Below are 19,490 nucleotides of genomic sequence, written 5' to 3' on the forward strand. Positions count from 1 at the left end.
CGAGTGCTAGCTCTCTCCAGCTGAGCTTGATGAATTACCTGAGTCAGGTTGTTGTATCAGATAAATAAACAACATAAGTGGTGCTTACAAGACAATAAAGTTGTATTTGTTTTGGAAATTTGTGGCAGGATCTGGTTTCATGGACAGAGAGAGACAGAGACGGAGGATGAGTGGGTGTGAAAGAAGTGTTTGTGTTTGCCCTAAATGTGTGTTTGTTTGAGCACATGGATTTGACTATGAATACACGTACCTGTATGCATGGTGGCAATGTAATGACAATGTGATTTGAATATTCTTGTAGTTCAGAGGGAGAACATGTGTATTTAGTGATTCAGCGATGGTAATGACACAATGCTCTACTGCACCTGTCAAACGATGCAACAACTGCTGACTAGTCGGTTACAGTGCTATGGTGGAGCAAGGGGCTACTGGGGCCTAAATTATACATTCGTGCCATTACGCATAGGGCATACTGCGCAAGTCACCACTCCATTAAAAATGACATTTTTTACATGTTTTCCCGCTCCTTGCTCACCCATGCATTTGATATCACTATTACTAATACACATAAAAACTTTACTTCCAATTTTACGCATTCGCCCTGATTTGCATATTGAGTGTTTTGCTGGCAACCGAACATCCTCGGGCAACCTGGAGGAACATTTGTGAATAATGCCACTCATAAGGGCTATTCAAAGTGCCTTACACTATAAGGGCTTCTCATTGGTTCATAAAGCGCAAATAGGACGGGTTAACATGTTGCCATGCTAAGTGGCTGAGAACAGCGATACGCAGAGTGCATTAACCTCTGAGCTGTCAATCAAATGCTCACAACGGACCTAAGTGGGGTGTGTGTGTGTGTGTGTGTGTGTGTGTGTGTGTGTGAGAGAGAGAGAGAGAGTGTGTGTGTGTGTGTGTGTGAACCTAGTGACATGTGGTACTGTGTTGGTGTTCCATCACTTATAAATGAGGTTACCTCTTAGGAGTGGCTGTGTCCTTAGGGAACATGCCCTCGGCCTGGCAGCCTGCTTTCTGACACTGTATTTCTCGGCACAGTATGTCACTTTTCACTTGTACAAATGCTATTCTTAAATCTCGGCTATCACTGAATTATAGTCAGACAAAAACTGTTTAAACGTATATGTCACGTCCAATCCACTGAACCACCTTATGAGCCGGATTCTTGCTTTATTTTTTAATGGATATCCACATTCTGGTGATTTTCCTGCCTGACTGTGACATGCCTGTCAGTTACTGTAAATCACCCCGAAACGACAATGCTAATTTCAATATAAATATATTTGCCAGGGGAATCTCTTTAGTCACACTGCCTGACGGATTAGATTCTTTCTAAGAATATAATTAAGTGCTCAAAGGTATGTTTTTCAGGCTTTACTGAGGTATACAGTTAAGCCAGAGAGACCTATTTGAGTGCTTTTCTTCTCTAAATGGAAAAACTGTATCATGCTAATTTCTTTCGGTTTATGTATTTCTTCAAGGCAATTAGAATTTACTGAAAACGTATAAAGTCGGTGTTAATAACGAATGTACAAAGGTAAAATTGCTGTTCACTAGGCTGTTTCAATAATACAGTGACAATATACTGAGCTTTTATTGTGTGGGTGGAGTTTAATATTTATTTGCACAACAGAAATAATTAGGGATGGTAAGAGAAATATCAAATAATAAAACATTCAATGATGTGTAGTTGAGCAAAGTAAAAAATGAGCTTATACAGATAACCTCACCAAGTTAATTGGACACAAAATTGTCACACTTTAACAGCTACAATATTGTTGAAGAAAAGTTCTTAGGAATATTCCAAATAAGTGGCTGTGATCTGGTGTGACACAGTATCTGTCTGAGGAAGACAGCAAGCAGCAGGATGGCATCTCATGCCAGGAAATGCTTCATCCGCGGTTTGTTTTTACTTCCTCAACTTGGGCAGCCCAGTGTGAATTAACTCCATAATGGATAATTTAATCTATACTTGACTAATGTCTTTTACTTCACTCCAGCAGGCCTTTCAGTGTTAGAATTACCAAGGCAACCAAGGCAAATGAGACAATACTGCACTTACTGTAATTCTGAACAAAGTCTGTATCCAATCTGGAAAAACAATGTGTAAGGCGATTATGCTTAAGATGGGGCCTTTTAACCATTCATATGAATTGCATAACACAACTTATGAAATGTTTTAAGCCCCATTCACAGAGACAGACAAGTATGAGGTCTGTATAACATTAACGCTGCACTAGGCAGCTTCGCACTTTGGTGGCCCCAAGTGGCAGCGGGAGATTACTGTTTGAAATTTGGAAGGTTTGAAGGACTTCATTACCCAGAAATCATGTAATGTGACATCTGTAAACTGCTCAAACCTTGGACTTCTTCTTAGTGGCTGGTAGGAGTGGAGATGGTGAAAGAAACTCTTCAACCACGCACAGGTTGAACCATCCAACTTTCTCTTGACGGGGCGCTCATTTGCTTGTTGTTTTGATTCCCACTCCCTGTGTGCTGAGAAGATTTCCCACGAATGAAAATGCCTGACATTCAATTCTAAAATTAATTTGGGCAAATAAGGTGAATCTACATTGTCTTAATTAGTGAGAATTGGATTGGTCTTCTCTGTTGCCGCCCCAATTAATGATTTACAGTAAGACAGGTGGATTGTTACATTAAAATCGTGCCTAGTGCAGCACAAATTCCTTTTTGGCAACATAACACAATGATGTGAAAACTATTTGTGAATGAGAGGCTGTCAGAGAGAGGTCAGAGCTGTGATGAAGGTGAGAACACTCCTGGTTCGACTGTCTCGTTCATCTCCACATGATAAATTCCAGGGCATTCTACCAAAGCCACCAGTTAGATAGATGGATGGTGCCGTCGTCCAGGAGGCTCAAAGGTAACTTCTGTCTTCATCTCTTTCTCTCTCTCCCTCTCTCTCTCTCTCTCTCTCCCACTCTCTAGTCTTCCTTTATCTATCCGAGCCCCAGTTGAGCTGAGCTAAGCTGAGTTGAGCTGCACTGCGACTGTCTTGAGACTACGGTGAACATTATGACTGGCGGAAACCTCTGAGGTCTAAATCCTTGATCCCGGTGCCTGTGATTATCTGTGGATCTGTGTGGATTCGCACAGGACAAATTGGAAAAACAATCATCAGCTACACAGGCTGCTGCTGCTTCTCAGGTCAGATGAGTAAGAGACAGTATAATTTCTATCCCATCCCAGCTATGCCATCTGCTCACTGTGTAAGGCCATGGCCTCACATCCTTTTTAGTAGAGCATAATATTTGCCTGCATTTGCAACTGATTTGTTTTTCAATTTTTAAAATTGTGAAAGTTCACTGCACTTCTCTTCATTTTTAGTGCAATTCCCCTGTAATGGATGGTACAGTATGCATTCGGATATTTGGAGTATATACTGTATAATTATTATTATTGTTACATTTATATGATTAGATTCATGTATAATTATCATAAATGCTGTTACTGTCCTGTATATCATAAACAAAATTTTTCCATAACCTTTTTTAATCTTCTAAAGGTGAGTCGCAGATTAGTTTTGGATTGATGAGACCAGAACCTCAGGCCAGAACGGGAGGAGAGAAGGATGTGCGTTTCAGCTGCCCCCCTCACAGAGATCAATGCACTTGTTGTGCTTCTCTGTGCTTCAGGTACCTGGAGGACCACTTCCCCTGAGCCGACCTTTAATCCGCTTTAACGCAGTTCCTCCATCTGTCAATGTGGTCCCTGCGCCCTGTGCTGATCATGTTACATTTACACTTCAGGGACTTAGTGGACGCTTTTATCCTGAGTGACTTACAGTGATTGCAACGGAAAAATAGGCTTCAATTCTGAGATCAACAACGGTACAAGCAAACAATATTTTGGAGTGCAAGGATCAAATACATGCCGAGATAACAGATGTAACAAATATTCCTGTAGAATGTATAGTAGAATGCTACTAGATAAGGAAACACATTGTGATCTTTTTTGTAGCATCTTATTAATCTGAGACCCATTGGTTTCTGAAGTTCTGGTGAAGTTTCTATGGTCACACGAGCTGACCAGTGTTTATAGTTCACTGCTCCTATTCTTAGAAGCTCTACAAATGCGGGTCCTGGATCAGTAAGCTGATCATGAGTCATGGTTAGTTCTACTTGGTTGGCCCAGACAAGGCTCATTAACCCTGACACCAAGGGGGGTTATGCCTGGATCAGCCACAACCACAGCTGACCACCAGGGCAATGTGTCAGTAGGGGGAGTCAACTGTTTCCTGATAATTGGTTTTCGCAAATCATTACGTAATCATTCATCATTTGTCTGTTGAGAATTACAGGTTTAAAAAATAGCAAATGAATAAAAACTATACATTGACTTCTGATAAAAGCAAGCAACATGTAGTGAGAGAGAGAGTTTTTCCTGATGATAATGAGAGATGATGAAAGGCAGGAAGAGACGGAAGAAGAGATTAGGTTGAAAGGCTCAGTGAATAGAGAAAAGGACAGATAAGAGATAGAGATGAGAGTTGAGCCCTCACCGCTCCAGGCTGCCCTGTTTTCGTGGCCTTATTTAGCGGTTGAGGATGTGTGGGCTAGTGGACTGACAGGCATTGCGGGTAATGAACTGCCTCCACTCTAGCGGACCATCATTTTGAAGGTCAGTGGATAGGTCAAAACAGCCGGTTCCACGGACTGATACCTCCCAAACTTCGGTAATGAGTAGCTGGCTTCGCCGTCTCACTCCACTGGACTCCTCTCAGCAGTGATTGGTTTTCTACAGTCACACTTGGCATTTCATACTAGAAGATCGACAACAAACAAAGGTCCCCAGGCAGGTTTAATTGGCCGTAATATACTATTATTACATTTGCAATAAACAGTTAATCTAGATTTATATAAAACTGCCTGGACTTTCTTTGATTAATCTTCATTGATTTCAAGTCTACTTTACACAGCAGGAAAGGCAGTAGGATATAAACAATAAGAATAGTATGTGTGACGTCCGTTCCTATCACCCACACCAAATCAGCATGCATCAGTGTGAGAGTCAGGCGGGCTGTGAAAATGAGCCTAAACATACAGCTAATGAGCATGACACCACCTTGTGGAGACAACACAGACTTCTGAAACTGGATAGCACATGCTGTGGGACTTGAGGTGCTGTGCTTAAACAGCTAAAGCACTTGCTGTCTTTCAGACATTCCCTTCACCAACAGTCTGCCCAACATCATTCTGTGCTCAGCAAGGCGAGCTGTTCAATTTTTAATTGGTGAAGAAATGCTTATCTGACAAATGTGTGAATATCTGAATATGCCTGTAGAGTACAGTGCCATCCTGAGAACCGTAGAGCCTCATACTCATCTTATTTTGCCTTGTGGTGGTAGTCTATCCTACTCCTCTTTTCCAGAATTGCCGCATCAAGGACGTTAATTTGAAGATGTGCTTAAACCTCTCATGTTGTTAATATCCACCCGTTAAGAGGCAACACCAAATCAAACGCAGCCATCTCCCTTCGCTCCCCTGAAATCCAATTAGGGCTGATGAATTTGAAATTGATGGCAAATCTTTATGAGCGCGGGCACTTCCGCAGGTGATGAGGGCCCCTGAAAAATGAGACACGAGAGGGGAGGAGGAGGAGGAGGAGGAGGGAGGGAGAGAGAGCGAGGTGGAGAGAGACAGCAACAGAGAGAGAGAGAGAGAGAGCAGTCTGAGGATACACCAGTAGATTTATGACTCCTTGTTTAGAGCATACTGCCGAAACAGACTCATAAATGTTTTTGATGGTCCACAAATAAATAACTCCCAACATGTCTGCTCAGCAAACGATAAATAATCCTAAAAAGTTTAATCATGCCTATACCTCCTTCCTATTTATTTTTGGGATATTTATGTGCGCTCATAACTTTGTTCATGTATACAGCTGAGGCGGAGTCTTACACTATCTTTCCCTTTCACCTCGTGTGTCACCTTCGAATATCTGAGATGTTAGCGACGTGCTTTATTAAAGTAAAAAATGCCGCATGCGCCGGCAAGGTTGCGGGAGAAAAACCATCGGAAAAGCGTTTCTGTTGCTGCAGCTCAAACTCCATTGGCCGTCTCCACTGTGCAATAATTCCAGTGTACTTGCTGAGAGCTGTGTTCACCCTTGGACCCTCTCTCCTCTCCCACAGCAAACAGCTTCCCACATGCACAGGTCAAGAGACTCAGTTTAAAGGTGCCCTTTTTATAACTCAGTACTCATTATAACGCATTGGGCTCTGAGAAAGGCTTATAGGGGATAGTGTGTGTGTGAGTGTGAGTGTACATTATGTATGTGTGTACATTTATCTGTGCATGTATATATTCTCAGCAGGTGCATGTGGTAGCATATGCATGTGTGCATTTGTATGTATACATTTATGTGCATCCAAGTGCATGCGTGTGCCATCATGAGGTGCATTTATGGGTAGGAAGACATGTGCAGTGAGGCGTGTGTTGGTGGGGTGGCTGTGATTGACCAATGTGTGGGACTGCATGTGCGTGTGTGTGTGTGTGTGTGTGTGTGTGTGTGTGAGTGAGCTCATGTGTGTTGGCGGAGGTTTCCCAGGAGAAGCCAAGCAACAGAGCTGACCTTGCAGTTAAAAAAAAAAAAAAAAAAAACAGACAATAATTTATTCATTGCCATCACACAAGTTTCTCTCTCTATCTTGTATTAGATGTTCAGCTGTTTTCTCAGCTATTTTAAAGCATCTCTTCCTGCACTCTGCGGATTATTGATTTCTCCAAACCCTGTGTCTTTACTTTAGGACACCAAGATTGGGATCATAATTTTTGATCTAATCGGCGTGCTTTCAGTGGCTTCTCCTTCATAGTTGGGAATCGGTTTTATCCCTCCTCCAATTTTAAAAGGTCCTCACTTACCAACCTTCCCGCATTGTGTATTTTTAAACCCTGGAGCTTAACCTCGCTGTAAAAATGTCTCTTATCGGACAGGGTCCAGCTGGCAATGTCAAACAGATGGCTTTATACCCTCCTGGGTTTCCATTCAGAATAAATTACTTCAATAAAAAACCAAGAGGGCACTTAGGAAGCAGACAATTAAACACCTTGCATGGAACACAGTCCAGCTGTATTTCAAATGACTGAAAGCTTATACTGATGAATGCAGTCATTAAAAAAAAGACAGCACTCAATGCCGTTTCAACAATGGACAGTAAACAAACAACCAGTGTAACCTTGAAATGGAATGGGCCAGAATCGAGCTTGGTTGAGACGATGCTGCTGTAATGTATACTTGCTGTTATATAAAGATTGCGTTACTTGTGTGCATTACTTTAACACCAAGAGAAAAGTGAGAATGCACCTGTTTACTTTTGATTCAAAGTAATCATCCTCCGATATAATGAAGGCTCTCCCGTTAAGTGTAATGCATAAAAGAGCTCTGTTTCATCTGTATTTTTGACAACAAAGAGACATTTAGTGTGGTGTTCAAACACTTAAATCCATCACATTAATTGTGAAGCCTCTATTGTTACACCATGAAGGATAATAGCTTTTGAATTGCTTTATCCAAATCAAAGAGTTACAGCATTTTGAGCTTTACTCAAAGGTATCTCTAAAGCAACGGAATAATCAACATCACAAAATTGCCATTCAAATTACCTTCATCATCAGTGAAGAGAACAAATTGCCTCTGGATGAATTGTCGAACAGATCGGCAGTCCCTCTTGTGTAATTGTTGGTTGGTACACATGTTAACCAGCCAGTCTGGTGGCTGTGGGGGTGTTCGGTCTGGGGACAGCAGCCAAACCGCCATCCAGTGATACCTGTTGGAAGCACAGCTATCTCACACTGCATTGCGCTGCCAGTAACCAGGGATAACAATGAAACATTCATTGAATCGTACTCAACATAATTAAACAGTATTAGCTTAATTACCTCTGCCTCTGTCGCGGTAATCAAATGGATTGAGTTCAGCTATGCGCCAACCTTCCCCTCAGGTGTGAGTTACAGAGTTACCCGAGGGATAACATTACCGCCGATGCCAAGGGCCTGTCTGTCGTTCCTTCTGAGGGCTTCATTCCTTTTCTGTCTGTCTGCCAGGCCGCAGGGTTTCCTGTCACAGGAGCGACTGAACACAGGTCTCAATTTGTGCCCTCCACATAACAGAAAGAGGTATTCTTGGAACAATGACCCAGCTCCCTTGTGAAAGTTAGCTCGTGCCTGATCCCTTCGCAGGAAGGTTAATGTGGGTGCAATGATCCGAGGACCGCCGCCCGTCCTCAGGGGTTCTCCTTGATGGTGACAGCCATAACTCATCTCGATACGTCTCATCACGACTCTCCGCTTTCGGACGGGGGCTTGAACCTGTGTGCTGGGGAGAGGGCGTGTTGAGCTGCGCCGGGCTGCCAGGCGCGCCGCATGATGGATGACTGGGAAGGGAGTCTTAGGCCTGGCAGGTTCCACTCAGCCCGCCTTGTCAGTGGGGATTTGTAAGTTCGGGACCTTTGTTGGATTTTTAAGCGCTGTAAAAATCAATCAATCCCATTCCCCCGATATCTTCGATGGAATATTTGAGCGCCATCACCTCACAGGAACAATAAGGATCATCTGACCTTTTTCCACTTCTGAAGGACTCTCATCGACTTTTACGGATGGGCAAACGCGGTGGAATACTTTTACATTATGGATTGTGTGTAAACCTTAGTGACTGCCACCTGCCAAAATACACAAGCAGACTAACCGAGAGATAAACCATCCAAGAGCACAAATGTACATGTCAGCACCACAGCACACATATGTACAGTTATTATGGATGGTTAAGCCTGGTCCTGAGATCTATTTTTAAATGGTTGTTTAGACACATCAACAGTGGCAAAGAAGAGTTCACTGGATGAGTATTTGGAGCTGTCACTTCTAGACTGTTGTTGTACTGGACTGTGAGTGCATGAATGTGTATAAACCTCCCCACCCCGCAGCTACTCCCCCCAGACCAAAAATAGGGTACAAACTTTTTCTTCATCTACTTTCACTTCTTGTGAAAAGTTTCCCCATGCAAAGTCTCTCCACTGTAAACTCCAGAGATGTCTAACCTATTGGCTGCTGCCTCTGCCTCCCCAGTCTGAAGCACAACAGTGGCCTGCAGAAATAATGGGGGGTGCACATACACGCAATCCGGGGGGAATGGGTTGGATCGCAGGAAAGCCTCTGCATGAGTGTGTATGTGTGTGTGTGTGTGTGTACGAGAGAGAGACAGAGACAGAGAGAAAGACAAGCACCATCTATCTATCTCATAGAGGTAGGACAGGGATTCCCTGGACTGTGCTATGTGGAGAGGAGTAAGGCAGTTACCATAAAGTACATACTGTATAAAGAAAAGAAATATGAGGGGGAGAAAATGGCCAATGGCAGAATCAGTAGATGCATAGTGGAAGTAATGGGTCTGAATGCCCATCTGGCGCTGGCGCTGGCGTTCAAATGATTTTTTTATGACTTATAGTTTATTGAAGCTCTTTCAAAAGAGATGTACATACACACAGTAATGAGCACATAACCACATATGTGAAAAATCTAAACATGGCAACTAAAGAAAAAAGAAAATTTCTCCATCCTGCCCCTCATGCTAAAGGAGTGCCACCATTTTATCAAGTTCAGTGAACCACACAAAAAAAGGCCACTCTTTCATTCCTCCATCCCTTTATGATTATGTATCTCCCCACCATAATACTGGACTGCATTCAGTCTGAGGCATCTTTTCAGAGGATCACCTAGTATATGTAGTCTTGGACAGAAATCCAGATCAGCACCAGTGACCTCTTTAATACCCTCATGTATCTGGTGCAGTCTGCATTATCTGTAAGGCCCAATCTGTGTAACCTTGAAGGAGTCCAGGGAGATAAAAGGATTGAGCATACCAGCATCGGACAATGATGATTGAACATATCAACTGTGTACATTGTATGTCTAGTGAAATGATGAATTGGGTAATGCGGATGACCAATGTTAACATTCGTGCGCCCACACACACACACACACACACACACACACACAGTCCAGTTGGCAGGAGGGATGGAGTGTTGGATGTCAGTGCAATGGCATCTCCCACACTTAAAACCCAGAAACGTCTCGCTGTCGCCCAATCTCCCCAACATGACCGCGGACCCACGTCAGCAGGTAAACAACACAAGGAAACAAGATCACACCGGTCCATACAACAACAATCACCTGTCCCAGTTTGACCTCACCACACAGACAACATATGTCCACACACGCACGTAGTTAGCCCTATTTGTAAACATTTGTCACTGAGTTGTACATTCGCAGTAGGGTGCAGAGTGCATGCATGAATACATGATTTAACTAAATTAGGCATGGTTCAGGCACGAGCAGAATAAATGAAAAATGAGTGAAGATAAAAACAGGAATTCCTATGACAACTCACTTTAATGTGAGGGCATTAACTGCAGTTGAAGGGAGAGAGAGAGAGAGAGAGAGAGAGAGAGAGAGAGAGAGAGAGAGAGAGAGAGAGAGAGAGAGGCGAGCAAGATGTCTTTTAACTTTGCTCTTTGTCATTAACCTCAACCGAAAAACGGGGCACTCAAAATATATTACATGTTGTCTCCTGCCAGCCAAGCCATTTAAGACAGTGGCTCTTTGACTCTGTCAGTCTGGGACAGGCTACCTAATTGGGCCTATAGCAGTAAAGTATCAATATTACAGGAGGATGTTAACACCTCAATCAGAAAGCTGGCTAGCATCTCAAAGAGCTGCTCTGTCCTCTTTTCATTAATGCCTGGCCATGTTGGGAAATACCATTTATTCATGAGCATTGTGATATATAGCTGACCAGTGTTAATTAATTTGTTTATTTGTTAATTTGTTAATTAAATGTGTCATGTCTTCCTGCCACCTCTGCAGATGACAGAATTCATGAAAAGATACAACACACTCAGCAGCATTGTTGACCAGTGTAGACAGACCTCCCTCCTCCTTCTCCCATGTTCATTTCTGAAAAGAGGAGAGAATTTTCTCATCACAATTTCCCTCCCAGGAGTGGGCAAGTTTTGGTTTCCTGTCCAAATGATTAATCTTTCACATTATTTCGCAGAGGGACTCACAACACCATAACTCTACCTGTGGGCCCAATTACACAACTGACAACAGTATCAACGCAACTCACTGACTTATGGCAGCATAAACATAGCAACCTTCATGCTATAATCAGCATAAGTGATATTCAGAAATGATCTGCGTAGATTAGCATCCCAGCATGGATGCATAAGGGTGTAATTTGGTCATGTTTGCTTCTCCCCTCTTGTATGCAAAAGAATGAGAAAGCTTACACTGATGCAAAACTGTAACACAAGTGCCATAATATAAAAAAACATTTCCGCCTCACCTGTCTTAAAACCTTTTCGTATCATTTTATAAGGGCTGTGAGGGTTATGTGATAGGCAAAAACAAACTCCAAAACTTAATACAGACCAGGTGCAGACTAGATTGAACAGACTAAATGGTCCACCTCTAGCTCAGCTAAAGTGCCAGCTAAACCACAAGTGACTTCATTGCTATTCATACCATGGTCTCTCCTTCCTGTCTTTCACCTCAATGTACAACACACAGTGATCAGTGGAACACGCTCGAGGTGCCACACCTGCCCTGATTACATAAATGCTCCCTCTCATAGCACGGCCCTCGAGAGTAGTAGCAGGTCAGATTGCTTGCCTGGGTGTTTTCGCAGCAATTAGAGCGAAGTGCATTATATTCATATTATCGTGCTGCCACAAGCACTTTGGGTTAAGGCGCAGCGCTGAGCATCTTCTGTCTCCCCTGGAAGGCAGTATTATTCACACTGATGAATGCTGATGAGTATGGTGCAAACCCCTGAAATTTGGAGGTCACACTGTAGCCGTGCTGCAAAGGATATGGCATTCTGTATTTGGTAAACAATAGTGCTGACGTGTAGGAGTCAAAGCATAGTGGTGTCTGTGTGTGTTTCTCTCTGTCTGTCCGTCAGTCTGTCTGTGGCTGTGTGCGTGCTTTCCCCTGCTGGATTACGTGCTTGCATGAGCAATTGACCAGCAGTTGCAGAGCAGGCCCCACTAAGAGAAAAAAAACAAAAAACAACCAATTCAATTACTGATCCATGCCCCTGAATATATTAACCAAACATAACCAGCAGCACAGGCTAGCGATCAATCATGTTTGTTTGTCCCCTGCTAATAGCAGCGCTAGACAGAGTGCAGCATGGGGCTGGAGCGTCACGGCCTATATACTGTATATTTACACACACAAAAACATGGCTGTATTTTGCATGACCAAATACAGAGACATGTATTCATCACACCATGCGTATTCGTGACATGTTCGGTGCTGCTGGCAGCATCAGAGGTGAACAGGTGTGTGTTGGGGATAAATGAAGAGATGACATAGACACATGGCTTGGGTCTGTGGCAGGCTATTTTATTGAAGGCCACTGCTGCTCGGTGTTGATGTGGGTGGATGGTTGTGTGTGGGGACCTTGACATGGCCGGCGGCTAAAAATAGCCAAACCGAATAAACAGGCTGCTGCTATGGTGTGTTTCCTCCCTATTATTGACAAACAAACACACACACACACGCATGCACGCACAGACAAAGCCACACACACGTATACACACCCACATGCACACACACACACAATGGCATACGCACACAGTCTTCTGGCACACACTTGATGGCCTTACGATGAACCAATCACTGGCCTTCCCCGGCTTCGTATTTCAGAGAATCATAAATCACAGCTTTGAAAAGTACATTATGCCAGGCCCTCCAAATATTATGCTCTGTGAGTGTGTGAGAGAGAGAGAGAGAGAGAGAGAGAGAGAGAGAGAGAGAGAGAGAGAGGGAGGGAGGGAGAGAGAGCACGCACGCATTCTCAACCGTGCCAACCCATGTGCTTTTATTTTTTTTTCTTTGCAAGTATTTGAATCTAGTGCGGCTTTCTATTAATAGAAAGGTGTCCCGCATCGATTGAATGCTTATTATTGTAATTTAACTGAACGCGACTCTCACTTCCCCCCTCCTGCAGAAGCTCACAGTAAATTATAGCCATCCCTCTCTCTCACACACTCTCTCTCTCTCACTCTCTCTCTCTCGCACTCCATAACCACTGCACTCACTAGACTTAATGCCACCACACAAGCCCATTTTACATGCAAGGCAACATTGCTTGTTAGCTTAAATCCGGTCAGCCTTTGCCAAAGAAAAAAACGGGGTTGGAATGTAACTTTTTCATAATGTGCTAGTGCTTAAGAGTCCAGTACAGCAGCACATTCTTTATCTATAAGCACAGCATATACATTCAGCTTACATGCAGCTCTAAATGATTTGCATATTGCTTATACAGAAGCTCAAAATGGGCTATGTATTGCTCATAGAGGTGCTATGACTGTCTAACGAGCGCGCCTTAGTGTGGCTATCTTATGAGTGTGTTATGAACAGATGACGATGTGTCTCTCTTGTGTGCTGACGGCGTCAGAAGCAGGGGCTGTGGGGTATGAGTGTGTTCACGGTGTTTGTCATGAAGAGGCGCAGGGATGATTGAGTGGGCACACTTTATGACAAATAGGAAAGGGAAAATACAGCAGGCAGTGAAGGCTCAGGGATGAGGCTGCCGGTGTAGTCCATCAACTCTTATTGGTCCGGGATGGATGAGATCACACACACAGAGGGAGAGAGAGGGAGAGAGAGAGAGAGAGAGAGAGAGAGAGAGAGAAGGCTATTACAGTGGTGAGCTCATCATCTGTGAGTTCAAGACTTTCTTCTTCATGACTTTCTTCATGCACAGGTATGTAGGCTTGGCTTCAAACTGCAACTGCAACTTCAAATGCACTTTAAGATTAAGATTAAGATTGAATTTTATTGATCCCCCTAGGGGAAATTCGGGTGTCACAGCAGCAATGTACAGTACAATGGCAGAACAAAGGACAGGGAAGGTAATAAGGTAATAAAAAATAGTGCAGAAAGATATAAGGAAATATACATAAATACAAAACTATAAAAAAAAAGTATGAAGATAAACAATATAAAAGTGTGTCTCAGGGTCCAAAAGTGGTGTTAAGCATTAAATTCAGTGTAATAAAAACTCCTGTGTGTCCTTCTAGTAACTATGAACTGCAACACAACCTTCAGTCTCTATTGTCACTACCATCATCTGATAATCTGAGACTCATATAGTGTATAATACACTCAGACAGCAAAGGTTAAACTGGCCAAACAGTTGTTTTAATTGCTCTGTCATAAAGAGCAGCCACTGCCAGATCCCAAGTCCAGCCGGCTTCACGGGCCAAAGTGTTACTTCAGCATGATGCTACAATTTGGGTTGCCATGACAACAGCCCACACATGCACACATGCCCACATAATACACAGGAATTAAAGAACCTGCAGAGTCTCATCTCTAACAACCCCCTCCAGAAAAAAAATATTTTTGAGTCTTGGTAACCTGCAGTGCATCGACACATTGCTATGTAAAGTCGGTAATTAAAGATATCAAGCTGATAACTAGAGTTATTCCGCCCACGCTGCGGGACGGGGGCTGGCTTCAAATCCCTGGAGTACTCATGCATGCAGGTGGTGTTAGTATAGAGCAGCAGGCATCTACTGTACAAGGTATTACATCAGTCCAAAGAACACACTCCTCCTGCTGTAGAAGTCATGGTGCACAATGTGTAAAACATTGTGAAACTCAGAGACAAACACAAGCATTGCATAACAGAAAGTTCTAATTGTTATGATATCTAATACTGCACTGTAGAGGTGTAAACCTGTTGTGTCTTAGCAGTAAGGTGAAAGGTCAGATGGAACTCTCATCATTATATTATTTTGTAACAGCATCCCAACTACTGCCCTCGCACAACATGTTGCACTTGATAAAGAAAGATTGCCGATAGATTGCCTATTCGATAATAATTAATGATGTGAAAAGAGACATGGCCAATGGCCCTGAATCATTTCTCTGCATTCTGAGTAGTTTCACCACTGCGTCACTGCGACAGTTTCATGGTCATGAAGAGGAAAATTCAGGTCGCTCAGTCAGGGGTTAGGGAGACGCTTCACTACTCTATGCACGCTATCAAACTTCAGCATGCTGTCAATTATTTAAGAAAACAATTTTCTGCAAATCATGTCTCATCTTTATTGAGCTGTATCTTATTAATACAAGTAAATAAACATTGTGTTATTGTGAAAATTTAACTCGAACTATGAATCTTCACACCTTAGCTGAAAATTTTCACACAACTCCGTTAACTCTCTTCTTGTATTCAAATGACATTTACATGATGTCACGTGGTGCCAGAACTTCCCGGTTCCTCATCCATGGACAGCTAAAACTTTCTATGATCCTAAGACAACACATACTCTCTCTCTTTCATAACACAATGCATTGTTGTATAAGCAGTGCTTCTGTGTATGTATGTAATATCTTATGTGCTGTTTTCCTTCAGCTGATAGCATTAACCAGCAAGCCAAGTGGCCTAAGGCTACTGTATTCTCCATAGAAGAGATGAAGGCAGCTGATCAACTAGACAGCCAGAGATCTGAAATCACATTGAAATAATTAATTAGGTCTATACGTCATCACCTTGATTATGCTGTGGGACTGTACAGAATCTGTTTATCTGTATATCTACTGGTCCTGACATCACATCTGACCCAGTGTGAATGGTGTGAATATATTACTGTGGTGCATGGCAGTTTCCTGTTGGTCAAGACTCAGTCAATGCCGCATGTCTTCCCATTGTCATGCTCTTTGTTTCCCATGGCATGAGCAACAGTACCCACATGGTTAAGGCATAGTGTACGTGCACACAGGCGCTCCGTTTAGTCGATGCAGGGTTATTGATCACTTGTCACTGGAAGGAAGGAACATGGCAGGGAAATCAATTACACATATGCAGTGTATAATCAAATTTCTGGAAAACGCTTGGGTAAGGGGAAATGTTCAACTGATACATAAGCTCTACGGGGAAATATCATTGGTGTATTGAACACCGTTCATACGAACTGATAGTGAGGGATAGAGAGGGATGAGAGAGGAAGAGCAGGAGGGAAAGAGGTGGAGGGAGAGCGAGCACTTCAGTGCTGTAGGTAACGATCTGAGGGATAATAAGGGATACATAATTTAATATCTCTATTTATTCATTCGAGAGCAGGGAGCGGAGAGCCCGTTATATATTGACAGTTAATAGGCAAGGTGGGTTTTGATTACTTTGGAGGCCCAAGGTGTATAAACCTCAATTTCTCCGGTATATTGCTGACTTGTTAATGTTGACTGCTCTCTCATGTGGTCAAAAAAAAGGTCAGACCATCTTCTCATTTTCTGCGGATCAGTTTACTTACTGTGCTTGAGGCTACTGCATTGTGGGTCAAACGGAGCCTCTCAAGTGGTTGTTTAGCCTTGATCACCTTGAGGTTTTAGCTCTTTCACTTGTAATGGGGTGGGAGTAATGTGCACGTGTGTGTGTGTGTGTGTATGTGTGAGAGAGAGAGAGAGAGAGCAAGAGAAACGGAAAGAGAAAGCAATCTATGCCAATAGTATTAGTAATAGTGCTGTAACTGTAAGTTGTTTGGCATGTCCAAACACTTACAATTAAAGGTATAGGACCATCAACGGGTATTAATTTTACTGTTGTGTAAGCATGTATTTTGGTCTTATTACTAGTTTGTTAAGACAATAATCAGTATTTTTAGCTATTTATAATATGCAACATGAAGGAGTTCTTGTTAAAAATTGAATGAAATAATAGTTTCAGTGTTCAATTTGTAGTGGATGTTCTTTCCCAGCACTCCAAACTATAGGCAATGTATATAGATCAAATACATACAAGATCAAATGTGAACTCACTTAGGCTAACGTATGACAAGCGCCCATACCTAACCATGCCCATGTTTCCAGTCAGAGAAATCTTGGGTATGGAATTGGACCAGTTAATGTCCCCTTCTTTTTTTTTCTATCTGAGGATGCAGCCTACAGATCCGTTCAGTTAGGTTTTCACCTCTAGGCTGTGGTGCAGCCCGTGTGCGCCCCTCCGCTCCTCCTTATGTAGTATACAGTGGGACACTCCGCAGCTCGCCTATCCCGTTCCTTGCCGTTGCCTTTTACGCGCACGACGTCTGCAGATACAGAGATTCAGTGAAGCCCGTGTTCTCCGCACGCATCAACGTTTTGGATGGAGGCAACACTCTTCCCCAGAGTCTTCTGATGGCAACACGGCACTTGTTCTGTTTTGATGATCGTTTCTAGAGGAAGAAACATTGACATTTTTTTCTCTTCTCGACTCGTTTCCAACAAAATGTGGGACTCGAGTCCACTGATTCAGCGCAGCGTCCGCGGAGTGCTCGCAATCGTGGCCGCTTGACTAAAGGGGGATCCCGGCTCCCTTTCCATCCCTCCTCCCTTAGGAACAAGAGGAGTTTGCATGCAAAAGGTGGTTTATTTCGGCAAGGTGAGACCAGCTCTTTTTCTATACTATTCTTTTCATTTGGACACTAGTTTGAACAGTCTCGGAAATAGAATCTGTGCGCTGCAAGTCCACTGTTTTAGACTGAAGGTTGATTAAGGCATCAAAAATCCTTACTGAAAACCAAATGCGTTGTAGCGTAACAGGTCTGCAACAATGTTTGTGAATTCATATTGCAAGTTTTAACAGGTCAAATCGTTTATAGGCTGTAAATGATTTGAAGAGATAATGCTTTACATTCCCAGCTATCTTAAACACATCTCACACTCACATTATCCCATTTGCTTGGTAAAACGGACTGCTTTGTGGCAGGCGTATTATACAAATAATCATCAGGGAGTGCCAAATGTAATTGAAAACTGTTGCATTCAGGAGGATTCGCCCTATCACACTTCTCAACACGAATAATTTAGCCTACTCTTAATTAAAAATGGTTGCATGCTTCAGTTAGCAAAGAAAGGCTATAAGTTACACTGATGATTAAATGGCCAAATACCTATAGCTCAGGTCTAATTTGGAGGAGTTATCTGAATATAAAGCACATTACGATTACTGTTAAAGTTTTTATACTGTAGCCAGTTCCGCTGATTAAACGTGGCAGGGGGAGGATATTTGAACATTACAGGTTAATGCTAGGCACTAAGACGCTAGAAATTGTTTTCATTAATATGCGGCCCCTCCATTCAATAGTGATCATAAATTCATTTTAAAGCAACTCTCAGTTCATGTGTTTCATCTGGAGCTACCAGTGAGTCCCATTTTGACCGATGGACTAGGTGGAAAGTAGTGCTTCAGCAGGAGTTCATTGCCTCACTACAGCCACAACACTGCTGGACCAGAGTGCAAAGCAAAGCAGCCATATTGATTGTTAAAACAAAATCATTGATTCTGTCCCCTACCATTTTAGAAATGTGATAAAAGAGATCAATAACACAGTGCTGCTATTACTATTATTTTTGAATGATAATAAGAAGTAACAGTTGACTTTTTGTTAGCGCTGCAACCTGAAAATAAGTGTAGATATGCAATTCACAGAGCCTGAACAGAGATGCGTAATGGTGATTCCCTTATTATGATACTGAAATTGATTTAACTGATGTGTGTGCCTGAACCTCAATCATCTCACAAACTGTCCCTTTTCTTTTCTCAGCCATGGAGGGACTTGTCTAAGGAGGATCCAACATAATTCAGAATTTTTTTTTCTATTTTCTTCTTTTGTTTCATCTTAAAACATCTTCCTGGATAAGCCTCCCTCCCTCCAGCCCTCTCCATCACCATGGCTGAGAAGCTTGGACCGGCAGGGCTTAAAGCCCCCAACATCCGAACCTCTCAGTCCCTGCCCCCCGAGCCCATCGACATCATCCGCACCAAAGCCCGCTCTCGGAGAGTCCGCCTCAACGTCGGGGGTCTGAACCATGAGGTTTTGTGGCGGACCCTGGACCGGCTACCCAGGACCCGGCTGGGCAAGCTGCGGGACTGCAACACCCATGAGTCCCTGATGGAGGTTTGCGACGACTACAGCCTGAACGAGAACGAGTACTTCTTTGACCGGCACCCAGGAGCCTTCACCTCCATTCTGAACTTTTACCGCACGGGCAAATTGCACATGATGGAGGAGATGTGCGCCCTGTCATTCGGCCAGGAGTTAGACTACTGGGGGATCGATGAGATCTACCTGGAGTCCTGCTGCCAGGCCCGCTACCACCAGAAGAAAGAGCAGATGAATGAGGAGCTGAGGAGGGAGGCAGAGACGATGAGGGAGAGGGAGGGAGAGGGAGAGTTTGATAACACCTGCTGCCCAGACAAGAGGAAGAAGCTGTGGGATCTCCTGGAGAAGCCCAGCTCCTCGGTGGCTGCCAAGGTAGGGAACTGAAGCAGGAAGTGTGATCACACCTCCCCCAGCTCACATTTCCTGTTAGGAATTTCGCATTCATACCGGAACACCATGTCTGGTTCATCACACATTACAGGCACGCTTGTTAAGGCCCACTCCCACCTTTTAAAAA

General features: G+C 43.2%; 1 protein-coding gene across 1 annotated transcript in view; it reads left to right on the forward strand.

The window, feature by feature from the left end:
• The first annotated feature begins 18,760 nt into the window (after window positions 1-18,760).
• The window catches only part of kcnb2b (potassium voltage-gated channel subfamily B member 2b), a 74,448-nt gene continuing 73,718 nt past the window's right edge, over window positions 18,761-19,490 (forward strand). Inside the window, exon 1 of the mRNA XM_078291436.1 lies at window positions 18,761-19,345. Within this exon, the coding sequence (XP_078147562.1) occupies window positions 18,761-19,345 (585 nt within the window). The remainder of the gene's footprint in view (window positions 19,346-19,490) is intronic.

The sequence above is a fragment of the Centroberyx gerrardi genome, chromosome 22 (genome assembly GCF_048128805.1).
Source record: "Centroberyx gerrardi isolate f3 chromosome 22, fCenGer3.hap1.cur.20231027, whole genome shotgun sequence".
NCBI lineage: Eukaryota > Metazoa > Chordata > Actinopteri > Beryciformes > Berycidae > Centroberyx > Centroberyx gerrardi.